The 25,184-nt window shown below is 53.9% G+C and overlaps 9 protein-coding genes across 9 annotated transcripts; 3 read left to right on the top strand and 6 right to left on the bottom strand.

Annotated features, from left to right (window-relative positions):
• Positions 1–3,272: 3,272 nt before the first annotated feature.
• LTS14_005864 (uncharacterized protein) lies at positions 3,273–4,259 on the top strand (the record flags this gene model as incomplete). Its single annotated transcript, XM_064838562.1, has 1 exon — positions 3,273–4,259. The coding sequence occupies one exon, from the start codon at positions 3,273–3,275 to the stop codon at positions 4,257–4,259; it is 987 nt and encodes a 328-aa protein (XP_064694016.1).
• Positions 4,260–4,641: 382 nt separating this feature from the next.
• LTS14_005863 (uncharacterized protein) lies at positions 4,642–5,543 on the bottom strand (the record flags this gene model as incomplete). Its single annotated transcript, XM_064838561.1, has 2 exons — positions 4,642–4,970; positions 5,045–5,543. The coding sequence occupies 2 exons, from the start codon at positions 5,541–5,543 to the stop codon at positions 4,642–4,644; spliced, it is 828 nt and encodes a 275-aa protein (XP_064694015.1).
• Positions 5,544–5,736: 193 nt separating this feature from the next.
• Positions 5,737–11,874, top strand: LTS14_005862 (uncharacterized protein; the record flags this gene model as incomplete). Its single annotated transcript, XM_064838560.1, has 1 exon — positions 5,737–11,874. One exon carries the CDS (start codon positions 5,737–5,739, stop codon positions 11,872–11,874), a length of 6,138 nt encoding a protein of 2,045 aa, XP_064694014.1.
• A 31-nt stretch (positions 11,875–11,905) lies between these two features.
• Positions 11,906–13,354, bottom strand: LTS14_005861 (uncharacterized protein; the record flags this gene model as incomplete). Its single annotated transcript, XM_064838559.1, has 1 exon — positions 11,906–13,354. One exon carries the CDS (start codon positions 13,352–13,354, stop codon positions 11,906–11,908), a length of 1,449 nt encoding a protein of 482 aa, XP_064694013.1.
• A 2,948-nt stretch (positions 13,355–16,302) lies between these two features.
• Positions 16,303–16,731, bottom strand: NdufA8 (ndufa8, NADH-ubiquinone oxidoreductase complex I 19kd subunit; the record flags this gene model as incomplete). The annotated part of the gene is made up of 2 exons (XM_064838558.1): positions 16,303–16,398; positions 16,513–16,731. 2 exons carry the CDS (start codon positions 16,729–16,731, stop codon positions 16,303–16,305), a joined length of 315 nt encoding a protein of 104 aa, XP_064694012.1.
• A 261-nt stretch (positions 16,732–16,992) lies between these two features.
• NUP57 (Nucleoporin nup57) lies at positions 16,993–18,629 on the top strand (the record flags this gene model as incomplete). The annotated part of the gene is made up of 2 exons (XM_064838557.1): positions 16,993–17,160; positions 17,307–18,629. 2 exons carry the CDS (start codon positions 16,993–16,995, stop codon positions 18,627–18,629), a joined length of 1,491 nt encoding a protein of 496 aa, XP_064694011.1.
• A 793-nt stretch (positions 18,630–19,422) lies between these two features.
• On the bottom strand, positions 19,423–21,102 carry IWS1 (Transcription factor iws1; the record flags this gene model as incomplete). Its single annotated transcript, XM_064838556.1, has 3 exons — positions 19,423–19,998; positions 20,103–20,383; positions 20,454–21,102. The coding sequence occupies 3 exons, from the start codon at positions 21,100–21,102 to the stop codon at positions 19,423–19,425; spliced, it is 1,506 nt and encodes a 501-aa protein (XP_064694010.1).
• Positions 21,103–22,322: 1,220 nt separating this feature from the next.
• LTS14_005857 (uncharacterized protein) lies at positions 22,323–22,994 on the bottom strand (the record flags this gene model as incomplete). The annotated part of the gene is made up of 2 exons (XM_064838555.1): positions 22,323–22,773; positions 22,873–22,994. 2 exons carry the CDS (start codon positions 22,992–22,994, stop codon positions 22,323–22,325), a joined length of 573 nt encoding a protein of 190 aa, XP_064694009.1.
• A 594-nt stretch (positions 22,995–23,588) lies between these two features.
• Positions 23,589–24,926, bottom strand: rhp57 (DNA repair protein rhp57; the record flags this gene model as incomplete). Its single annotated transcript, XM_064838554.1, has 2 exons — positions 23,589–24,519; positions 24,568–24,926. The coding sequence occupies 2 exons, from the start codon at positions 24,924–24,926 to the stop codon at positions 23,589–23,591; spliced, it is 1,290 nt and encodes a 429-aa protein (XP_064694008.1).
• Positions 24,927–25,184: the final 258 nt, after the last annotated feature.

Genomic DNA, 25,184 nt, shown 5'->3' with positions numbered 1-25,184 from the left:
CGAGGTTGCTTGCGCCGACTGACCGGCCGTAGTTGCAGGGACGCATTTGCCGCCAACAAGGATCTGAGACACATCGCATAGGACAGTCGATACCACCGGCAAGACCGACGCTACCGGGGATAAAATCGACGTAACTCCTAGGAGTCCGCCGCCTGTCGAGGTTGCTTGCGCCGACTGACCGGCCGTAGTTGCAGGGACGCATTTGCCGCCAACAAGGATCTGAGACACATCGCACAGAACAGTCGATACCACCGGCAAGACCGACGCTACCGGGGATAGAATCGACGTAACTCCTAGGAGTCCGCCGCCGGTCGAGGTTGCTTGTGATGGCGAAACGGCCGTAGTGACGGGAGTGCTTGTTGCCGCGACACAGTTCCCACCGACCAGAATTTGGGAAACGTCACACAAAACCTATGAGAATGGAAGGATCAGCAAAAGGGAAGATTTTCGCGGGAGCTGTATCTGTGAAGACACTGACTGTTGACACTACCGGTAAGACTGAGGCGACTGGTGCCAATATAGATGTGATACCCAGGAGTTGAGCTTCCCCATAGGTCGATAGCCCGAAGGCACAGAGCAGATGGAGTTGAGAGCGCATGTCGAACAGTGTGTGTGGTTCTGCAGTGGCCAGAAGAGTCTGTGGTCGAAGCAGTAGCAGGAGAGCGATTGAGTGTGAAACGAAAGAGCGATCGACGAAGAGATGAGTCTATTGAAGACGCTGGGTTTACCCCCGTCTTATACGCTTCGGAGCGGTCGAGATTCTGGGCTCATCAGTGGTCTCGACATCAGTGTTCGGCGTGGGTGACATGGACAATTGGCATGCAAGCGATCCACTCACACCACCAAGCTTGATATACTCCAAGAGAGTCCATCACCGGTACCGATTCTGCACCTAGCGCGACCCACCATGTGTTCATTGGAAGTAATGGTATGGTCTTCACACCTGTCCAAATTTCATGTGACGAGACCATTCGATTGGAATTTGGCCGAGCCATAAGAGCTTGGGTCGATGCATAGTCAAAGCAGGTCGTCTGTGGAGAGCGTCCCAGATCAACCAGTGGAACCACCTGGTCGCTTTGTTTCGCCAGTCATGGTAATGCAGCGCCGTATGCGGTCGTAATAACAGAACTGGGCGCGGTTTGGGTACAGACTCTATCCACTCAAGCTCATTATCTGGATCCAGAAGACGCGAGGTTGTGATGACAATGTATAGAGCTCCAATCCTAGCCACATCCGAAGCTTTGTTGGAAGGGATTGATCTCCGTCCGCACATAGATGGTCAGCCGAGCAAGACTAGCTTGTTATTCCAGCAGCTTGAGGTGCTTGAATAAATTTGCACAGCCTTGAGCTCAGCAGAGGAAGTTCACTTGGCGGTGTTGATAGGAGACGCTTAAGGATCCTGGGCATGACTTTGCCGCTGTATACAACACTCCAAATTTGGTACTGGTTACCATATTCTGTTCTTTAAGGATGTATTGTGAACGAGTGAGGTCCCTTGCCAAGCGTTGCCAATTTCGGGAGTTTAGGCGGACAACATCACGTAATCAACCATCATCGTGACAACGGCGGGCTAGTCTTGGGAGGAAGTTGTCTCTCGTAGCGCCTGAGTTACGATAGCAGCGTCTCCACTTACTACGGCTTCGCTCACATCCCTCGCATTGGATGCCAGGCTAGCTCATGGACAAGCCGAGATCTCCAGGCTGAGTGGAGAGATCTGTTGCTGCCGCGTTTCCCTAATCTGTCATCTGAGCTGTTGCCTTGGACGCTTTCGTGCAACTGATCGAGTGGATCGCAGGCTCGCTCGAGCGTAGTGGTGAGCTATCGGGTTTGCCGATGATTCAGACGAGCATTTGAGTAATGCGGAGGTGGCAAAGGAGGGATCATCGTTGCGGAGTATTGGTGATGTCTCGGTTGTATCTACGCGGGTGGTCGACCAGGCAGCACCCCGCGATGTCATGCATCGTGCAGTGCCAGATGACAAGGGCCTAGGATCTACCTTACAGCTGTGTATGTGCGAGCATAATCCGCCTCACCACGATCTCTGCGCAACCGGCAGGCCACCACTGATCCAAAGTTACCGAGATTGAAAGGCGAGACCTGCTAGTACCATGATAGCATTCAAGAGTCGCCGGTACGGTGGGCTCACGATGTTGTGAATGCGACGATACAGTCTGACTCTCCAAGCTCTTCTGGTGAGACTCAAACAGAAGATGGCTATCCGGGGAAAGTGTTGAAATCCCTGGGAAATTGCGAGTCCTTGGAGGCAGGACTTGGGATGCAAATCCGGCTGGGAGGGAGTTGAGTTGGTGAACATGTCTCACTCTGGTTTACGGTAGCTCGGAGTATCGAACATTGCCAATTCTGGGCCATCGATCACTCGAGGATGAAGCGGGCTCGCACATGTAAAGCATCTTGGGCTATGAATAACGCAGTGATATTGCATGTGTGGAACGAAAGGAGGGCTTTCGCCTCCAGCGTATAGTCTCGGGTCGCTAGAGCGGAAGGTCTTAAATCTGTTTGACGAATCAGCGCCTAGTACTCAAGACATCAGTCGAACATGTTCACACCTCACTGTACCAACGGCTCTGAAGCGCACTTCCTCCCTACACACCTATTCCTGGTTCTCATGACCTCCAGCATACACGGCCTTTGCTATCCCCACTTTCTCGTCCCGGAAATCCTACGATGGTGTCTTGACTTCGCCGGCTGGTGTCGACTCCTAGGCTTCTGCTTGATGATGTCTTACTTCTACCTATGTGCACAATATCTGAGTTTTGTGTAGTCGTGCCATCATAACCTACATCTAGGAGGAGCAACAAGCCTCGGCTATTGAATTGCTGAAGGTTGCGATAGTACATGTGCGTGACGATAAGGATTACATCTCCCGCAAGATGCTGCAATCCGACATTACACGTACCCTTATGGCGTCGCGTTATATAGCCTAATCCCCCGTGTATAATGTGTCTTGATCCAAAGACCATACGGCTTTATGCGAGCTAGGTCGAGTGTTTCTATCGTATTAACTATTTATCTAGAGATTCTCCAATATGTAATACGAAGAGATAAGGCAGTAAGTCTAATACTAAGATATAAATCTCGTTTGGCCGTGGTAGATACCCTAGAAAGTAGAGCGCCGATTACCCTCCAAATAACTCTTGGGAAACTATCAATCAAGCGGACAAGCTGCAACACACGTAAAGAGTAACGCAAGAGAAACATTACCGTTGTCTTATTGAAGACTTATTGATGGAGCTTGTTCATCTTGATCGCACATGACACCAGTCAGGCTGATGCGCACGCTTTTGCCATCACGCCTGCTTCGCACCAATAATGCCACTCCTACCCTGAGGCTCGCGGCAGCATCGCCAAAAGCAATACCATGCCGCGATCCTAGGAGCTGCTTAAGCGAATGCCGATGTTTCGCGCAAGTCAATGACATCGATCGCATCAACCGCGATGTGTGGTTCACTAGCTCGGTGCCACGATATAGTCTGTCGGAACAACAAGGCGGCCACAGACCACCGGACGAGAGGACGCTTCAGCTTGGAAAGACAGTCAGAGCGCTACACGAGCGACTACCAACACTACTGCAGTCGCCGCTCCCTGGTGATATCCTGTCACCTCAAATCACACTCCACCTCTTCCCATCGACACATCCTCACCTGCCGACTGTATCAGGTAGGATAGCATACAATGCAGCATTATGGACGGCACCGGTAGCTTGGGGAAGGGTGCCTTTGGTCGGCAACGTCAAGCTCACGATCTTGTCCGAGCGTATGGTACGCAACGGTGGCAGCAACGTTCCGCTAGCGAGCAGAGACGAGAAGCTTGTAGTCAAATGGAAGACGTGCGGCAAGACACGACATCGTGACCCAACAGGCGGAGTCTACAAAGAAGGTAGCATGCAGAACAGAGATCCCATGGACAAGATCAGGGATTTCATCACTGGTGCAACTTCAAATAGTGCGCTCGAGCAAGAAGGAATGGCACGAAAGGCGCAAGCAGAAGAGGAGCAAGAATTCTGCGGCATCTTCGTCTTCGAATTCGACGAGAAGGGTAGGATTGTGAAGCACACTATCGAGCATACGGATGAGGGTGGCCACTGGGATCACATGACCAGGGTAGTCTCAGTCACAGACTGGTTGATTGGGAGGATCAATGGGAGGGGCAAGGAGCAAGTGCCGGAGCTTGCATGGTGTGAGGAACGGCCTACGGGTGGTAGGATAGTTGCTGTTGATAGGCGACCACGATTTGTATGATATATGGGTGGGAGGTGGAATATGATACCCCAACATGCGTGGCGTTTAGGAGGGATGCCGGTGGAGTGATTGTCTCACCTGTGTATATAATGAGCATTATGAGCTTGACTCTCTACTCAAGGTTGACCGATACTTCGTTGACTCAGCGCGCCAGAATCTGCAAGCTTTGAAGAATGCTTCCGGCCATAGATTCGCACTAGAGGGTGGCTAGATATGGTGCATCTTAGCCTCAGCCTTGCATTTACTGAGCACGGAGTCGGCCACCTCAAGCATTGCATGCCGGACGGTCTGAAGGGAATGTTGGAAATAGATTCACACGTGGCTGGCGGAAGTCATCTGGTCCTCAATGTTCGAATCCGCGTTTGAGCTTCATGTACTGCTATCAGCTGCTTAAGCGTGTCTGCACCTCTTTCCATAACACATCATCGAGACTGCCCCGCGCCACATTCATGGACACAGCTTGCAGACTTGTCTCGCGATCTTGTAATTCATCTACAAATTCGCCAAGCTCTTGTGCAGCCTTCTCGTCTTGTACAGCAACCTTCGTATCGCCATTAGGATCCCAGAGTATGCTAGATGTCGCAATTTGCAGTCCTAAAGACTGCGCGACTGCTTCCCCGACTGCTTTGGTCTCTCCAGGCTCACTCAAAACTACAACCCTGCCCTCCTCGTCCTCCTCCACATCCGTGGCTCCTGCTTCCAAAGCAGCATCTAGCACCTCGTCCATGCCAACCCCATCTCGTGCTCAAATACTGTCTTGCCTCTCTTCTCAAACAAGTACGCACATGGTGTAGCGTTGCCACCTGCCTCCTTGAGTATCAACCTCACTTCCGCCAACGTCCTCAATTTATTATCGGTCTCACACTCCACAATCACTGCCACATTTCCCGGTAGTATGCCCTCTAACGTCACACTCTCTAGTGCGACGCCACTCGTGCTTCTGCCCTGCCCTCTGGCTATAGCCGCTTCGATAGATGCTTTAGCAAAACCTTCCCTCTTCGCTTTCGTGATCAGATCGGCCAAACGAGTGTTCAGACTCGGATCGGGTCCGAAGAGTTTACTGGCTGTGGCTAGTTCGGCGGAGAATATGGAACGCTGTTTGTTCTTCACAGAGTCGACTTTGGCTTTGTCGTGTTTGATCTTGGACCAGCGGTTGTGGCCTGAGTAGATAGAGGGCGTGGTTGAGAAGCTGCGGGCTTGAAGGCGACATCTTGGGCAGACATAGTATTCCAGACTCGATCTTGCTGGATCTGTCAGTCTTCTTAGTCCTCTACTGGGTGCCATCATGGTGTTCGATGATGTCGATGCAAGGCGTGTTTCGCAATTGCCAGTTTGGGATGAACCCTGCGGAGCGGCGATGAAGTGTGGGAATGTGGTCTCGAGCGCATGTGCTTCTGGCATATGACCGACCACAAATTGTTACGGATGATCTGATTGATGAAGAGACGATCGGTATGGCAGTCTGACTCTGACCACCATGGCGGAAACAGTATCAAGCACATCACAGAATGGTGCTTCTCGCCCACCAACCGCCAATGGCGCACCACCCACTCCAGCTCCGGCGCCTGCTCCTGCACCGTCACCTTTCCAGCTGGATGTAAGACGACTCCACGATCTACCGTCGGAGCAGCAGAGCCTATACCTCTTGACCTTCACAGCCGATCTCGTCCGTCATGTTGACTCTTTGGACTCAGCCGGAGCAGCAGCAGAACAAGCACCGATCAAGAAAGAACTGCTACAGATAGTCAACCTCTCCTCTCCTGCACCAACTCGAGTCATACGAAAGAATCTGGCTCGATGCTTTGCGGGCATCTTCAGCAAGGAGAGCAGAAAGTCGCTGTACGAGAGCATTAATGATTTGGTGGCTATCGTTCAGGCAGGCAAGGAGAAGGATCTCGTGGCGAGACATGCGGCTGTCGTATGCCTTGGTGTGGTCTTCGAGGCTGCAGGAGACAGCGCCATGAGTCTGTCGCCACTGGCTTGTACAGCGTTGTTGAAAGCACTCAAGGGAGCCTCGAGTGACACGGGCTACCGAAGTGCGATCTATAAAGCCTTTGCCAGAATCACGGTGGGTATTGCTACAGCTATCGATGAGGATATTGGTCGCAGTATCTGGAAGCAAGCTCGGAATGCTGCAGGCAGCGACAAGTCACTACTCGTACAAGCGAAAGCGTGCTGGTGCTTAGAGCAGCTTGTGCGGTGTACACCATATTTCGACAACTCGAATGATTTCGAGAAGCTTCAGACAGCACTGTACAAAGCGCTCGAGAGCTCATCGGTGTTTGTGCGCAATGTAGCAGCCTCCTGCCTGGCAGCCGAGCTCGTCAAAAGTTACACAGAGACACCTGGCCAGGACGTGGTGCCTCGTATACGAAAGCCCAAGAAGACCAAGAAAGCTACCAAGGGAGAGGAACTCGACGAGGAGATCGATCGCGCATCATCGCCGGCACCCGAGAAGCCGGCGACAGCTCTATCGTACAGTCTACAGGAACTCTTGCGGATTCTGTCAACCCACTACTGTCGGGCCACTACACCTAACAAAGCTCGTGCTGGTCTAGCAGTATGCTATATCAAAGTTCTGAAGGCGCTCGGCGAGAGCGTGGTAGAGAAGAACTTTGCAGATATTGCCCGACACCTTTTCACCGATATTCTTGGACATCCCAGCCTGTTGTATAACAAATATCGGCAGCTTATCAGCAGAAAGCTGGTACGTCTGGTGTTGGAGCGAGTGGTGGGTAAAATGCTTGGCGAAACGGCACAACTCAATGCCTGTCGCTTTCTGATCAACGATATCATCAAGGATTACCCTCAAGCTGTCAAAGAGCGACCAGAGCCAAGCAAGCAAACTCTTGTTGGTGCACTCAGCGCTTTAGCTGCTTTCATCGACTATCTTGATGCAGCTATTGGAACCATCGCAGAGCCATGTCGTGAAGCATTGCTGCAGGTTCTACAGCATCCCAACTTTACTGTACAGGTTTATGCTTCGCGAGCTCTCCGTGCATTCGTGCTCGCTTGCCCTCAGCAACTACTTCCAACGGTGACCATTACCATGAATAGCGTCAACCGGGAACTTAACTTACTCGCCGGACCACGGCAGGCACCGAAGCGATGCATTGGTTATGCTCATGGCTTGGCAGCCGTTCTCGGCACTTCCAGTCACCACCCGCTGTATGGTTCTGTCGATGTTTATGCTCGAGTATTGCAGCAAGCGACTTCACTGCTCAAATCTAGCGGTAGCTCCGACCTTCGCATCTCGAGCTGCCAACTCCAGGTAGCATGGATTATGATCGGTGGGCTCATGTCACTTGGTCCAAACTTTGTCAAGATCCATCTCTCGCAGATGATGCTCCTGTGGAAGAATGCACTACCGAAGCCAGTACCCCAGGAAAATATGAGCCAACGCAACATGATTGAGCTCAGCTATCTAGCGCATGTCCGCGACTGTGCCCTTGGTTGTGTCAGAGCTTTTCTCGCTTACAATCAGCGCTTGCTGACACAGGACGTATCAAGACGATTGTCGGCGATGCTCGAGAGCACAGTCGCTTTCGTGCAGAGCCTACCAGAGAGGAAGACGAGCGATGATCCCGGCAATCGATTGTCGCCGGCTCTACAGCTCCAGGACTACGATGTCATGGTGCGAAGAAGAGTGTTTCAATGCTTTTCTATGCTACTCAAGCTCAGTCCTGCGGGTAGCTTGGAGTCCACAGCACATTCGACTGTGCTGCCGCTGGCGGTAGCATCATTCTCAGATACTGAATACTATGCACCTAGCACCCTCTCCGCTGCCATTGCGAGTGCTACGGCAGCATTCGAGAACATTTGGGATGTTGGAGATAATTATGGATTTGGCGTTACTGGACTGGTGCAAAGGCTCGACGTGCGAGACCCTATAAGTGGTGTAATGTCTAGACACTGGTCTTCTCGGACTGGAGACGAGGATGAGGCGAGCAGGCTTGTGGATTCACCCGTTGGCACAGGACCCGAGTACGATACAACATGTCTTTACGTCGAATCGAGTATAGACGACGAGGTCAACCCCGCAGGCACCGAGGCAGTCAACGCTGCCATCCGCGCATTCGGGTTATGCTTGCCACTGCAGGCGCCGAGGATTCAGGAAAGTGCTCTCGAGCAGATCCTGTCTTCCCTCAGCTCGACGGCACTTCAGAAAGATCCCGCGCGAAGAGCTACTATCATTGTCAACTCTGCGCTTGCGCTTAGTGCTGCATGTCACGTGGCTACAGGCGATGCTGGCGTGGCTAGGGGCAACCTGCAGAGCGCAAATACTGAGAAAGGCTTACAACAGCTTCTTCATGCTTTCGTAAAGGACACGGACGATAGCGTACGACTCGTGACTGCGCGTGCTATAGGCGAAATGTGTCGCAGCTCAGGCAATGCGCTCACGTCCTCCGAAGTCACCTACCTCACCGAGACAATCGTCAACAACCGAGAACCTCATGTGCGGGCTGGCTGCGCACTAGCGCTTGCGAGCATCCATTCCCAGCTCGGTGGCATGGCTGCTGGCTTTCACATGAAGAATATTGTCGGCATACTAATGTCACTCGCTGCGGACACACACCCCTCCGTACACTTTTGGGCTCTAGACAGCTTGGCGCAGGTCGCTGAGTCTGCTGGCCTTAATTACTCGAGCTATGTTACTAATACTATTGGAATGTTAAGCCGACTCTATGTGTCGGATGGACATGGACCAGAGACGAGCGCGCTTGCGCCTTCAAACATGGCGATCGGGTTACCTGTTGCTGCAGCTTTGGCTCGAGGTGTAGACTCTACGATCAACGTGCTTGGACCGGATCTGCAGGATATGACCAAGGCTAGAGACATGATTCTTACGCTCGTACGACTTTTCGCGGACGAAGAGGATACGTCCATCCGTTTAGAGGGTCTCAAGTGTTACGAACACCTGTCATTATATGCTCCTGGTCATCTAGAGTTCGAGAAGTATGTGCAGCATCTACAGAGCGCAGTGAACAGCGAGCCCGAGATTGCAGGCTCGGCGTTGCATGGCTTGTCCTCACTTATGAGGCGGGATGCCGTTGACATCCTTCGAACTGCCAAGCCTGGCCTCGAAGATCGGCTCTGGGATATATTGAACAACACTCCCGATCAAGCTGAGATAAGAAGCATCTTCACGAATTGGCTCCACCAGACAGGCTCAAGTGACCCAGCGGAGTGGATTCAGCGTTGCAATGCTGTGCTCACAAAGACAAAAGCCAAGCTCGAGCAGCCAAAGACTGCGCAATTGAAAAATACCGCAGGCCCAGACGTGCAGGATGAAGAGGTGGCAGGCTTCGCGGTTGCTGCAGGCGCGACGAGAGAAGACGACTCGTCCGCGGCTACCTCGACACAAGAACTGATGAGGTGGCAAGTGCGCCTCTTTGCCATGACGTGTCTCCACGACCTCATCACGATGATCAGCAAGGAGGCTGCTATCAGCGATGACGGGCCAGGTGTGGCGGCCTTACAAGTGAAGGTAGCCGATGTGATTCGCATCGCTTTCTCTGCGTCTACAGCGGGTGTGGCTGCTTTGCGCGTTGTTGGCATGCGCATTATCGATCAAGTGCTGCGACTCTTCGGCCGCACAGCCGACCCTGATTTTCCAGAAGCTATGCTGCTGGAGCAGTACCAAGCACAGATCAGTTCGGCCCTGACTCCAGCATTCGCTGCAGACTCGACGCCTGAACTTGCCGCAGCCGCTGTCAGTGTCTGCGCGACCTTTATCGCTACTGGTATAGTCACAGACATCGACCGTATGGGCCGTATACTCAAGGTCTTGGTGTCTGCTCTTGATAGCTTCGCGAAGGAGTTGGAGTCAGCGAGCATCGGCGACTTACGATCTTTGAGCTCAAACGCTCAGGTCATGGTGCGCATGGCTGTGTTCTCTGCATGGGCACAATTGCAGATCGCGAGTGCGGAGCAAAAGTATCTGATTGATGTTGTCAAGCCGCATATGGCACAACTCGTGCCGCTCTGGCTGGCATCCTTGCGAGAGTACTCTCGGCTGCGCTTTGAGCCAGACATCTCCGCATCTCTGGGGCCACCTGGTCCGGGCGCTGATCTTGATACCGTGTATGCTGCGCTCAATAGGCAAACGTTGCTCAAGTTCTACGCAGACGCTTGGCTGAGCCTGGTCGATGCGATTGCAAGTCTAATCGACGAAGACAGCGAGCTAGTATTCGAGGCTCTAGATGGCAAGCAGACGGACGTCGAGACCAATGGCGAAGGTAACGATATTATCTCGAACGGCGTTACCAGGAAGAACACCGGCATCAACTATCGCGAAGAGCCGGTCGCGTTCTTCTTCGTCCTGTTTGGCCTTGCATTTGAGTCTCTGGCAGTGCGATCGAATGATGACGATGTCACGACTAGGCAACGAAATCTAGACATCTTGCAGGCCTTGAACAAGATCCTACGACCCTCGGTATCGGGTAATGCGGTCTACCAGGAGGTGGTCTTCTCGGAAACAGTGGATCTGCTTTCACGGATGGTGCTCACAGAGAGTCTGAGTGTTCAGTCAGTGGTCGTAGATATTGCTCGGAATCTATGCTTGGTGCATCCGTCTTCGCGGCTAGGGCTACAGACACCAATCAATGGTGACGCTCTATCAGATGACATCGAACAGCTATTCGAGCTAACAAGGATCATCGTGCTGGTACTCGGTGGCCTCATACCAGGGCTTGCAGATACGCCATTTTCTACGCGGCTAGACACATCTGAAGAAGCTACCGCGCTTGTCCGGACTTCACTACAAGCTCTAGTGGACGTGTCCGAGGTCTTCCCCTCCATCATCAAGACAGACTTGCACGCTACAGTTCTGCACATCTTCGTCACGATCCTCGCGACAGGCGTCTGCCAAGCTACTGTGGTACCCCAAGCTTTGCCGATATTCCGTCGCTTCATCAACAGCATCGCGGGTGATGGTCGTTCCGAGACGCAAAGCCAACTGCAGAATGCCTTGGCACGGATGCTCTTGATACTGAAGAATGCACAGAAGCGTGAAACGGAAGCTAGTCTGCCCTGTGAGAAGAGCACATTACTTGCCACGACTATTTTGTTATCTTCCGCACCCAAGGATATCAAACAGGACGATCTACTGCTTGCACGCTTCGTGAATGAGCTCTGCGAGAGTCTCGGTGCTCCGATGACTTCACGAGTGGCTGCTGGTTGCGTACGTACTCTATTGCTGGCTGATGTAGCTTCTGCGCCACTATTCACAGCCTCGTTACATTTCCTCGCCGATCCAGTAGACCTGGAAGGTCTGGCTGAGAGCAGAGTCCTCATCGCTCAGACTTTGACCACGTTGGCTGCAAAGGTACATCAAGGACAAGGGCCAGCTGTAGTGGCTTTAGTCATGAATGTGCTCCTAGAGCGTGCCGGTAAGGAAGGAGTGTCGACCCATCAAGAGACTTCTGCTCGGCTGCTGGACCTTGCAGCACTGGACAACGCCACTTTCCGTGGTGTGGTGACTGGTATGGATGGAGAGCGGAGAGATTTACTGGAACAAATCCTGAAGGCTAGGACTGCAGTCCAGCAAGCAAAGAATGATTCGAATGGTGATCGCGAGCCCACTATTGCTTTGAAGATGAACTTTGGTGGGTGATGCCTGTAGAAACATATTCTCCATCCATCTATTATCGTCCCGCATTCCCAGGGGCCTGCTGAGCATCTTCATCCTCGCTTTCCTCGTCTGAATCCTCGCTTTCCGGAGCACGCTGAGCATCTTTCTTGCTCTCTGCCTCATGTCGCACGAAGAGAGTTAGTAAGCCGATATCGTAGGACCCCTTGAGTGCTCCCGCTATCACGAAGGCGACCCAGAAATGCCCGCGACCCGCCAGAACTCCAGTGATCAGCGGGCCAGAACTCTGGCTCATTGTCTTGACCGTGTTCACTATACCCATTGTTGCGGTTCTCTCATCGTCCAAGACAACGGCCGACAAGAAGGCGCTTCGGGGAGCCTGGTCCATGGAACCAAGGACTGACCTTGCAACGAGCAATATAATCGTCACGGTCAGTGAGCTCGGAAAAGGAAATAGTGCAAGGAAGACAGCGCTCGGAAAGTGAGTGAACACCATCGTCTGCACCAAACCAATCTTTTTCGATATAGCAGAGGCGAAAATGTTGCCGATGCTGGCGGCGAAAGCTGCACCGGACATGATCGAGCCCAGCGTGCCCTTTGGCATGGCGAACTTGCCGTTCATGAAGTAGGCCACCAAAGACCCCGGGACCATGCCGCTAGCTAGTGAGTCAAAGAAGAAGAGCATACAGAGCTTTGCCAAGGTAGCCTGTGACTTCGGTGATAGTCCTAAAATACTCTTCTTCGCCGGCGGTGGCTTTGAGGCCGGTTGGTTCGGGCTTGATGTGTCGAGGAAAGGCTGCATTTCGTGTGATGCTTCGGCAGGATCGTGAGAGACTGGTGGCTTAGGCGCTGGCTCGCATGCCTTTGTCAGGAGCAGACTCAGTGCGGCCTTGACAACTCCGCAGCCGGTATAGTACCAGAATACCACCCGGAATGAATCCAGTTCAGTCCAGCCTGACGTTTGTAACCTCTGCACGAACCAGCCACACGCCAGCGAGCCTCCTGCTGTTCCGAGGGTACCGAAGATGACATACCATGCGAAGACGTCAGATCTCCTTTCCTTCTCGGTGAGGTGCGCGATCGTGCTCTCCTCGATTGCACGAAACGGACCAATCTCGTTGCCACTGGGACTGATAACACCAATGACTGCCGCCAGAAGCAGGATCCAGTAATTCGAGATCGTCGCGAAAACGATACCGGAAAGTGCCATCGACATTGCTCCAAGGATTAGTATCCGACGTCGTCCAAGTCTGTCCGCGACGAGGGTCAAAGCGAGACTGATGGCGACATCGCCAATCAGAGTGAGGGTCATGAAGAGGCCGATCTGGGTGTCCGCGTACTTGAGCTGCTGAAAATACAGCGCCAAGATGAGCGTGCTAGAGCCGTAGGCAGTCATGCGGATAAAGCGTGTTAGGAGCAGGATGTAGATGTCCTTGCTGCATGTCGCCAGTGTTGCGATGCCCAGTGTATCCGCTGCTTTTGCAGCAAAACCTTTCATGGGCATTTTTGCCGTGCCTGGTTCCTCAACTCGATTATCGCCTTAGCTTGTGTTATCCAATTGCATGATATGGTGGTGCGAGTTGACATGCAGACTCAAAAGCCTAGATGTTTGGAAACGTCAACACGGAAAGTGTGGCGGGCCGCGTGGCGCTGGAAAGCATGTTTGTCCAATCTTGAGACATGAGTGACAACCTTTGGATGATATGTTTGTGTGGTGCTAAGATACAATTTTTTGGTCGTTAGATGAATATGATACCATTCTGGCTTGATGAGTGCAGAAAGCAAAAAAATCAGAAAAGCCTCGTGTCCGCATTGCAAACCACGCCCAAGCTCCGGCTCATGTCTTCTATCCGATCCAGACATGCGCCAGGCATGTCAAGATGATTAAGAAACAGCAGGGTCAGGGCGCATGAATGCACAACCACCACCTCCACTCCCTCACCACCTTCCTCTCTCCCCAGCCACATCCTCACCTCACTCTCCTGCCTCCACCATCGCTCATATCCTATCATATCGAGCCATTCCACTTTGAACCTCCCCATTTTCATCCAAAATGACGCCCATCTTACGCAGTTGAGCCCCCTGCTCCATTCTCTCCGTCTTCACATTAGCTGCACGCTCCTTCTGCCGAAGGATTTTGATATTGTTCCAAGGCGGCCTTCCTAGCAACCTGATCCGCATGATACTGCAAGCCATGCGGAAGGGACTTCGCGTCCACGTCCTCGTCTTGTGTGAGGTCGATGACCTCATGCTTGACCCGCACCTCTCTCCTCCCGGCCTTGGCCTGGACTTCATTCCCCGCCTCACTCTGTACCGTTACAGTCGGCCCCGGAAGTCCTTCACCGGGATCCCGTGCCTGACGCCCCTGCTGCTGATGTTCCGCGAGAACACTAGTGGTGTGAACAAAACCCGCCTGGTCGGGAGACCTCCAAACCCCTGTGTAGTGTTCCTGCTACCCGATCCCTAGCCTTAGGAGTATTGAATCCGTTACTCGACATTATAGGCGCCGTTCGAGTCGTATCTTCCGAGGTATAAGTTGCCCCAGAAGCAGTAGCCGTTATACTTGACTTAGGGTGGCTAACCCCGCAGTATCTGTGTACGAATTCCCTTATCCCCACCTGATTTGGACGATGCGGGAACTTGGGCGCCCGGCCCTCTAATCCCCGCCTCGAGATGTCATCTTTGTCCTAAAACATCATCTTGCTCCGCAACTCCCGGGCGACCGTCCTGGATCTTCCTCCGCTTCCTCTCTAGCCCGTCGTCTTCAACATCGTTCCTATCGATGTCGTTACGCTCGCCGAAGCTGTCCTCGCCGAAGTCACGCCCGTTCTCTTCCCTAGACCGCTTCGAAACAGAAGGGTGGCGAAGCCCAATAGTCGCTTCCCTCCGTGACTTCTGGTGCAGGCTCCCTTTTGCTTTCGGCGGCTGAAACCGACCTCCGTTGGCTGGGGTATCAGGGAAAGGGCTCGGGAGGTGTCGCGAGTTAGGGAGGAATCGCGACTTGGGGAGGCCTTGCGACTTAGGGAGGAATCGCCCCTTAGGGAGGAACCGCCGCTTGGGGAGCAATCGCGGCTTGTTGAGCGATCGTACTCGAAAACGATGTCGCCACTTAGAGAAGTCTCCCGAGCAGGTGTTCGCTCGATGCTAGTTTGGGAGTCGACGAAGACACTGTTCCATGCGACGGGGTAGCGCGGACGATCGAGGTATCGTGGCGGAAGCATGGTCGCAGAGTCCTCGGTATAGACGAAGAGTACGGACGAGGGTTACAAAGTTCCAGGGAGAGCGGTCGAGTTAGACGAGTTCTAGACGGGGAGGTCGAGGGGGATTTTCTGTTGAAGATGGGTTAGTATATAAAGTATACTCTAAGACAGTTTTTAGAATATACATACTAATCGTATTTTGCCGGGGAAGAAGAAGAAGAAGGAAAAGGCGGAAGGCTGTCTCGTAGATTCGCTATTACAACTAGGTTAGTAGATGTACCCCAAGATATCGAATGGATAAACATACTAATACGAAAACCGGTTTCGCGCGAGGCTAGGGAGAAGGCGGCCGTCCTTGTAGGAAGGGTAGAAGTGTTGTCAATGATGTCGAAGAGGGTTTTGTAGTGGTCGGATGTAAGAAGTATCGACGTGTACGAGTGCAAAACAAACAAGAAGCAGAAGGTGGCGGCGACGAGCTTGTCATAACCCCCTCCAGCGACAACAGGCAACAATGCTAGCGCCATGCAATCTCAGCCACAGTTCACTCCGAAGGGGGAAGTGAAGTCCCATCACACAACTGATGGAGTTCTCACCTAAAGAGTCCGCTTAGCAGCGCAGACGGCACCGCGGCTCACTGCGCTCCGCAGATCTGCTTACCTGCTCGCGCCGTGGTATGCAGAGGTCCAGAGACTATGAGCCAACAGGGGTAGGGAGAGTCGGTCGGGTCAACTCATCAAGGCTATAGTGGTTGTAGTGTCCAGCGTGGGGGATGGCAGAGCGTAGCAGCATGGAAAACTCCGGTCACAATCCCCTGCGGACACTGGATTCCATAGCCCGCCGGGATCATGTGCTCTCACTCCAGACGGCTCGCCACTCCCCTCACTCGGTGATCCACGTGCGGCGGTATCGCAGCATGTGCACACTCGGGATGCTGATCTCACAACTCCAGCATAGTACGATCGCAACGATCGCAGCGAACGCGCGTACGACCTCCCTTTGAGGCCTGTCTATCCATGGTTCCGAGTCTACAGCGGGGTCAGCAGGATCAGTGGTTACGTGCGACGCTGTATGAGATATCATGAGATGCCATTTCCCGGCAAGCGGATGAGATGGAACAGTAGAAATGTTAGGACATATTCTGTACATAAAATTCCGGTGGGTTTGCTGTATCTGCCTGCGTGCCTTGAGAAGACGTCGGCTTGGATGGAGTATCGTACATGCCCGTTTGCCGTCGCCATACCACCAATACCATTTATTGGGTGGTGATCGAGTGCGCGAAGATCTGCCTCTTGCGCAGATGCACGGGTGTCTCGTTCTCCGGCGCGCCTGGGATCTTCTTCTCGATGTTCTGCAGGTAAAAGAATATGTTAGCAACCCGACTCCCATTCTTCAAAACACCACATTACCACCCAAAAAATTCCCCTTCCATCCCCCGATACAGCATCAGGCGACAAGAACTCACCAACTTCTCAAAAACACACGCATTCAACGGCCGCTCCCACCTCCGACACTGCCAAAGCTGCTGATTGTTATCATCCAAACAACTCCAATGCTTCCGGAACTCCTCCAAACAACTCTTATTCACATCCTCCAACACGCCCGCCGCACACCGCGTCACCTTCCTGCCTTCCTTCAAGCAATCCACCTCCCCGGTCCCGTTGGCGGCGGTTTTGCATTGCATGAAGTCGTCATTGTAGGGTTTGCAGCGGGCGCCGATGAAGTAGGAGGCGCTGAGGAGTGGGGCGGAGGAGGAGCCGATTTCGGGGACGGGAGGGATGGAGGAGGGGAGGGGGGTGGTGTCTATTAGGAGGTGTTGGTTGAAACTGGACGAAAGATGGTGTTAGTGAGTGCTCTTCCCGAAGGTGTGGTTGTGGGAGAGGAGGGTTGGATGTTGGCAGGAGTGGGGAGAGTAGTGTGGTCTCACCGTGGCTGTCTCGCCGACATGGTGGCGGAGGTGGTCTGGTCTCAATGGCTTGTTGTCGGCGACGAATGGGCTGTCGGCCTCGAGAGCTCGAGGTTGGCCTCGCGGAGTGAAGCGGGATGGCGGGATGAGCCGACGGGAGGGTCCGAGTGGTCAGAGCTGAGCTTCGCGCGTTTCGTGATTTGTGAGGTAAGTCTCAAGACCGAAGCTCAGGCAACAATAGACAGCACTATTGCTATCGTCGCTGGCTTGCAAACGACCCAAAAAGTCACACATATCATCCTGATAACATCTTCATATTAGCCTTGCCACTCCTCTCACCAGCACGAACATAGCAACGAACCACAACCATGACCTCCCTCTTCGGCAACACAGCCGGAGGTTCTCTGTTCGGCAACAACAACAACAACAACAACAACAACAACAACAACAACAACACCACCGCCCAGTCCAATCCAGCGCCAGCAGGTCAATCACTCTTCAACCCTGCGCCTACCCAGCAGCAACAACCACCGAACAGTGGCGGCTCTCTCTTCGGCAATAGTCTATTCGGCGACACCCAACAACAACAACAACAACAACAACAACAACAGCAGCAGCAGCAGCAAGCAGCAGGCACATCCAGTCTCTTCGGCAACCAAAACCAGCACAACACCGGTGCCGCCACCTCCTCCCTCTTCTCCAACCCCAGCCAACCCCAACAACAACAACAACAACACACCCAGCAATTCCAACCGCAAAACCTCACCCTCCCCCAACAACAAGATCTCGCCCGCAGTCGCCTAGCCCAAGCCGGCTTGAACCCCGTCCGAAGCGACGAAAAACCCATCCCCGACCGCGCTGCCACCCTCCTCCGAAAATGGGATCCCCAATCCCAATCCACCCTCCTGCAATCCTACCTCTACAACGCCGTCCCCGCCGTCTACGCACCCTTCTACAACGCGCCCACCACAGACGACGAAGCCAAATGGGAAGAAGCGCTACAAACCGCCCCCAAACTCGACTTGGAAGCAGGGAGTGAGAGTCTCAAAAATATCCCCGTGCTGGTGCGAGGGTTCTGGGATTTGGGGAAGAGGGTGGAATATCAAGCCCACACCCTCACGGCTATGCAGACTCGTTTGCATGAGATGCATGCTTCGCTTTCGGCGGTCATGACGGCGCATCAACAGCGTATCACGGCGCAGATTGAGAGTGCGAAACGGGCGCATGTTGCTTTAGGCCAGAGGACACTGGCGTTGAGCGTTAAGCTGCAGGTTTTGAGAGGCAGGGGTTTCGCGCTGGATCAGGCGGAGGAGGCTCTGAGGAAACAGCTTTTGCTACTAGAGCAAGGTGTGCGTGATCCGGGGTTTGGCGGGAGGGAGGAGGAGGTGTGGGCTCGGTTGTGTGGACTACGTGAGCGGGTGAGGTGGTTGGTTGAGGAGGGGAGGAGGTTGGAGGGTGGGGCTGCTGTTGGGGTTGGAGGTGCTGGGTCTGGTAGCGGTGGCGGTGAGGAAGGAGATGCTGGAAGGGTGGTGCCGAGACATGTCCTGGAGAAGACGGGGAGGATTTTGGCGGATTATGAGACGCAGCTGGGGCATTTGGGCCGGGAGCTGGAAAGGGTGAATAAGGAGTATGTTGAGTGGGAGGCTGATAAGGGCTCGAGAGCGGGTGGACGGTGATGCCTCTTCGTGGAGTCTTGGCTACGTGGGCGAAGGGGAGTTGAGCGGCTTCGCATCGCATCGCATCGCATCGCCTAAGGTGCCTCCGATCCCGGTCTTCTGCCTGCCCTACATTGTACGAGAATGAGATCCAAACAGCAACCAAGCACGGAACTAGCAACCGTGGAACCCGCCTGCAGGCAGCATGGACGAAGAAAGGGCTTCCGCGCCACACGTACACATATAGCCGAGCAAAGGGGTTCTCGGAGAGCGTGCGCGTTTTTACTTGCAACTGTCGACGTCCTACTGTAGAACCCTCCTTCACCGAGGGCTCGCAAACGTGACGCGCACATCTTCTTGTCCATCACAAGAGACGGAACCAACCCAGGAGGATCATGTGGGCGAGCGGGAGGCTGTGACGGAAAAGTCTGAGTAACTCGTCCATCCAGCTATAGTATCTCAGGTGATTCCCCTGCCTACTACTCAAGCAATAAGTTCGGGTGGTAGATAAAAGTGATACAGCCCTATCCCCTCCCCAATCCAAGAATATCATCCCAGCCCACTCCGCTCTCAAGGCCCCGCTCGTAGGCCTATCCCCCGCACTCCCCAAAAACAATCCCATCCGGATCCCTCTGCCCCCACTTCCTAGCATCGGTCTCCTGCTGCTCTTCATACACCCTCAGCCTATGAAAACCCCCCCTTTCTTCGCAGATGAAGCACTAAACCCAAACAAACGCCCCCGCATGAGCAATAAACAAGAGTAGGGCCGTCAAGGAAAGAAAAATGCTCAAGTCCGGGCCCCCGAGCGCCACCTCTACCGCTTCTTCTTCCCCCCCTCGCTCTTCGCCACAATCTTGTTAAACGCCGCATTACTCCCCGTCCCCGCCCCCTTAACCCCCCCTAAATGCGCATTACTCAGATTGTTAACAGGCGCAACGCTATAAGTCGGTAACCCGCTCCCATCAGCCCGGGCGCGATTCCCCGGCATCGGCATAGCCAACACCGCCCTCCGTTTCTCCGCCGCCACCCTCGCCTTCTCCCCTGCTGACATCTCCACAACCCCACCCGCACTCCTACCAGCTGCCCTCGCCGCCGCGGCCTGAGCAAGTGGGTCGTAGAGTTTAGTCGCGGTCGTCATGTTCTTCCTCGTCGTCGACTCTTTGCCGAGGACAATGCGCATCCATTCGCCTATTAACCGCTCGGCATGGCGTTTGATATCCTGTTGTGGTTGGATGGATTTGGTGTAGAAGAGGACGACTTTTCCGATCCCGGAGGCTTTGAGCGCTTCTTTGCCGATGGGGAGGCGGCGGAGGGTGGTGAAGAGTTCGCGTTGGATTTGGTAGTTGGGGAGTGCAGCGTCGTGGTCGGCGGGCTCGAGCATGAAGCGGACCTGCACAAATAAACATATCAGCATGTTGATTTCGTCGTCATTCCGTTACTGTGTGTATGGATGTAGTGTGGTGTAACGGAGTGGAGAGATGACGTGGAACTTACCGCCTCCAAAATATTCGTATCCGGATCCACAAGCTGCGACTGAATGGTATTCCGATTCAACAGCTCAACGACCTCTGGAAGGATCTTGAGTTTATGCGTCGCGATCTCCCCTCTCGATCGCGCTTCGGCATCGGCTTCACACGCCTTCGCCATCTTCTGCCGCATGACCTCGATCTCCGCATCGGCCATTTCCTCAAGATTATGGACGCCGCGACGACGGGTAGGGGCGCGATGAGATTTGAGCGCCTCGTCCATTTTGCGATCGAGGGCGCGGCGGCGGCCTGCACATACATAAGACATGGTCAGCAAGGTCTCGTCAAGTAGCGAGGATAGATAGGATGTCCGACTCACGCTCCTCGACACTAAGATTCTCCTCATTCTCCGGCGTCCTGGCCCTGGGAGCCTTCCTCGTCGCACCCCCGCCACCGCCACCGCCACCACCACCATCGCCCTTCCCCCTCCTCACCCTCTTCCCCTCCATCTCCGGCCCGCCCTCAAAATCCGGCTCATCCTCCTCATCACCCCCATCCGCCCTAGCCCTCACCCTCTTCGCCTTCTTCGGCCGCTCCCTCCTCCCCTCCTTCTTCTTCTTCTTCTGCTTGCGCTCCCGCTCCTCCTCCTCCGTCCGTTTCCGCTTGTGCACGCCCAGGAGACCGACATTATCTGCATCCACCGCCACGGGTTTATCCGGGATGTTGAGGGCGGAGGGGTCGAAGTCGTCGAATTCCTTTTCTGAGAGTTCTTCGAGCTCGGATTCGGCGTCGGAGTCTAAGGCGGCTTCGGCTGTGTTGCCTAGATCTGGATCTTCGTGTTCGTTTCGGCTGTCGGGAACTTTCTCGTAGGTGTCTTGGTCCGCATCACCGTCCATGAGCGGGTCGGCGGGCTCATTGTCCTCTTCGTCGATGGCGGGCGCAAGGGGGTCGGCAGCGTCATCGAGCGCCTGTGGTTCTTCGTGTTCCGAGAGCGCTGGGCTGCCGGCTGGAATTTCCAGATCTTCCATGTTGGTGAGTACCTTATCTTCAGAGTGGGTAGTTGTGTTTGTGTTGGAGGGAAGTTGGTGGATGTTCTTGCTTAAGAAGATGAAGAAGTGAAGACAACTCCAATTACTAGCGTTTGTCACGTGAACGAACGAATGGTGGCCCGAGCGTCCACAACCCTCGCGGAGCCGCATGTCAAAAGTCAAGATGCGAGTGGGAAAGACGACGGCAACATATATATATATATATATATATATACGATTCACATCAACCCTCTTACATCTCATCACTACCTGCATCATGTTCGGCGGGCGTATGTTACTCCACAAGCCATCGATCACCACCCACTAGCTAACACATATTCCTAGCACCACCACCCCCTTCAGCGGAAGAGCTACGCCAGCAAGAAGTCGCCGCCTCCGCCACCCTTTACAGCGCCGGCGTCATGTGTGTGCTCCTGTATCTATGTAGGCACCTACTCAGACCTACCATTGAGCACAGCTTCGCTAACAAGCTCATCTACAGCACCTTTCGCCGTCGACTACGTCAAGCAACTCATCTAGACCATCTCCCACGGATGACTCTATATATGCCACGACAATCCCAGCCGGATCGAGTCCTTAATCAGACGGTCAAGTGGACGTCCTGGGGAACTTGTAACATAGTTGTATAGAATACTAGCCGTAGAGCCAGGGCAGAGTGTGCATAGGAGAGAGAGAGAGAGAGAGAGAGAGATGGCGTGGCCTAGCCCCTATCGAACACCTGTACGATAACAGGCCACGAGATGGACTAAGCTGCCCCGAGCATCCCATCCGCAGCTCAACTCATAGCCGGACTGTACAAATAATCGAACAAATTACCGCTCAACCAAAACCCCGAAAATCCTGGACACAAAACCAGGTCCGTCTCAAAGCAGCCTACTTCATATACCCGACCAAAGTAATAAGGTGGAGCAAAGTCCCAAAAGTCCCCCAGTCCCACCAGCCCCCCAGCTTCCCGATCAATTTCAATCCCCTCCCCCCTCGGCAACCCCAACAAACATCCCCCTCTGCCGTCCAACACACGCAGGATCCGCATACCCATGAAAAGCGATCCTCCTCCCTTTCTCAGCAAAACTTGCACTTCCCGGTCCGGTCTACCACCCCCCAAAAAAGCCTCAAAGTCAGCATAAGCACACAACCCTTACATGCACTGAGGAAAGGGGCCAAGGTACAGGCCAGGATTCGTACTAACCAACCCCATATCACCCGTCCCGAGCCACGGTCTCCCTGTTAGCCTTAACAAAAGCCCCCGTCAAACTACTCGCGATGGCATACCGGAGGGCATAACTCCCATCCGTATAAGCGCCCGTGGAATAAGCCAGCACGAACCTCTCATCCTTCGTCCGAAACATCCCCGGCGCCTCGACTAAATTCTCCCCTGCATCGTTCGTGAGAATCTGCACCGGCTCGCCGATCTTGCTCACGCCATCGTCAGGGGAGATTTGCTGGAGTAGTATAGGTGTTGGGCCTTGGATACTATTCCCGTCGATTTTGTAGAGGATGTAGTCCTTCCCCGACGACGCGTCGTGGAAGTATGCGGGATCGATCGCCCCACCCTGCTCTACAGGGCAAATCCAGGGGTCGGTGGTAGGAGGAGTCGGGATGTACGGACCTGTAACGAGTGGGGATGTGGCGGTGCCTATGCCGTGAAAACTGTCTCCCCCATTCGCATTAATTCATCAGCGATCGGGATACCCGGGTCTAGGCAGCCATGTGATGTGGACAGGTAATGGGTACTTGAAACTTACCGACCACCGGTCCCAGCTTTCGTCGCGGAGTAATATAACACAAACACCCCCTCCCCATCCCCTCCCCTCCGAAACACACTCGGTGCCCAAACCGCCGAACTCGTCGCACTCGTCCCATCGACCCATGGCGCCAGCTTTCCATCCAGTGCATCTTGGCTTGTGAGCGTCCAACGCCTCAAAAGTCCGGCGAAGTGGCGATCTGGACCCTCACGCCAGTGTAATTATAGGCCGATTGGGAGGCGAAAGCATACCACATGCCATCGACCTGTATGATTGAAGGCTCGGGGAAATCTGTTGAGATGACGGGATGCCATGGGCTTGTGTTCGAGGCGGTGGCAGCCAGATGAAAGAAGAAGAGGAGGGCGAAGGACTGGAAAAAGTGGGGCGGGCGGTACATTGTTTGTACCCTGTGGAGACGTGAGGTAGATTGTGTGATGACTGGGGGAGTAAGGACGGACAGAGGGAGAGGGGTTATGGGTTTCTCTTTGAGATGTTGTATCGTGATCTATACTTCTTGCGCGAATCTGAATACCGCGAGTCCTTTGCTGGCAAGGAGTAAGGCATGTGCTCGTAGCATATGTTCCCTTCTGTCTCGTCATGAGTCGTCAGCGTGGAGAGCATGAGCGGGACGGCGATGCACATGTGGAGAGTATGGCCCAACCCGTATCTTGTGACACTAATAGCGGATGCTGTCAGCGATGCTCTAATGTCTAATGACTCTCAACTATCATCCTCCTTCTTCCTAACAGCCTTCACACCGCCCTGCACAATCTCAAACTCAGTACTACTCGCCGCACTCTGCGAGCTAAACACAATCTTCAACGTCCGTTTCCAACCAGAAACATTCGACTCCTCGCCAGGCTTATATGCCTTCATCTCGTATTGCGGCTCTTTTAGCAGAGCGATCCTGGTTGCGAGTTGATTCGTCCAGGCGAGACCAAGACTGGGTGTCTTGGGGTTGGAGACATTTGCGTCGTCGCCCCAGCCGGTGAAGAAGCGCTGTTGGTGGTCTAGAGCCAGGGGGTCGTCGGTCGTGAGTAGAGATTGCGGCGCGGTGGGTGTTTGAGATGTCACGTGCTGGGACATGGTGCCAGTCATTGGCACAGCTTGTGGTGGCGAAGCAGGACGGGAACGTTGTGTTTGCTGGCTGATGGGTACTTGTCCTGGCGGTTCGAACGCGAAGCGGTCCGAGACTTGGTTGGCTACCACTACTGCGATACCATGAATTCGTGCCAGATCCCGCAGAAGTTTGCCAAGTTGTGTGACTTGGTTGCTGCGCTTGATGAAGGATTCTGCTGCTGTCTTTCGCACGTTGCCCTTGTCGAATTCTGGTCGGTAGTTCGCGGCTATGCTGTCGATGATGAGAAGACCGACATCGTGTCTTTTGATGGCAACCGGGACTTGGTAGCGGAGAATGTGATCTTGAGCTTCCAGGTCGTGTATGTGAGTGCTCTGAACTCGATTCAAGGATGGCCGCTGATCGGGTGACAGATCCTGTATCTTTGAGTTGGTTTGCAAGATCTGTGATAGTCGTGGTGTCTGCAAAGGTGCTTCCGTGGAGATGTAGAGTGCAGATTTGCCAGGTCCATGTGGAGGATGAAGTTGAACGGCGAGCAGCAGTGACAACAGAAATTGAGTCTTGCCAGCAGCGCTGATATGTGTTAGACGATTTCTTCTGGATTGGGACGCAGGTACACACCTCTCGCCCACCAACTCAGTGAGCTCACCGGCCGCAATACCGCCACCCAGCTTAGCATTTAGCTCGTCGTCGAGTGTGCTGATTGCATGACTCGTGTTTGCCACATTGTTCGCTGCCGCATCGTTATTCTTATCATCAGCTTGAGTCATATGAAGCGTCAAGCTAGCCTGCAGTCCCTCCAGCAGCGCCGTACAAAGTTTCTTGACCCCATGAGGTGGGACTTGCGCTCTCTTCGCAATATCAAAAGCATCGAGTGTCAGCAGATCCGCGGTCGAGATTGAAGCCTTTTCCAACGAAGGCAGAATGTGAGAGTAAGGCTGAGTGTCAAAGTCAGGGAGGACGGTCAGCAGGTTTGTCATCTGGATCGAGCATCATCGCTGTCGTGGCGATGTGCTGAGGTCTACTTGTTGCACACGCGAGCTTGTGGCGTGCAGGCGCGTTCGAGGCCGCCGAGGGAAGTCGCGCTAGTAGTGTCGCCGGGTCCGTGCGAGAACACTTGACCTCGACGCCTCACCACACTCCTCAAGCTTCATCACGCCACGCCAAGTATTCGCTGAGCCTCTAGCTTGGCCGGAACATATGTAGGAAGCCCTGTATGTCCTTCATGCCCCGCGCGG

Source organism: Recurvomyces mirabilis, assembly GCF_035927965.1.
Source record: "Recurvomyces mirabilis strain CCFEE 5264 chromosome Unknown scaffold_14, whole genome shotgun sequence".
Taxonomy (NCBI): domain Eukaryota; kingdom Fungi; phylum Ascomycota; class Dothideomycetes; order Mycosphaerellales; family Teratosphaeriaceae; genus Recurvomyces; species Recurvomyces mirabilis.
Note: the sequence above shows the minus strand (reverse complement) of the source record. Positions and strands in the feature narration are given on the sequence as shown.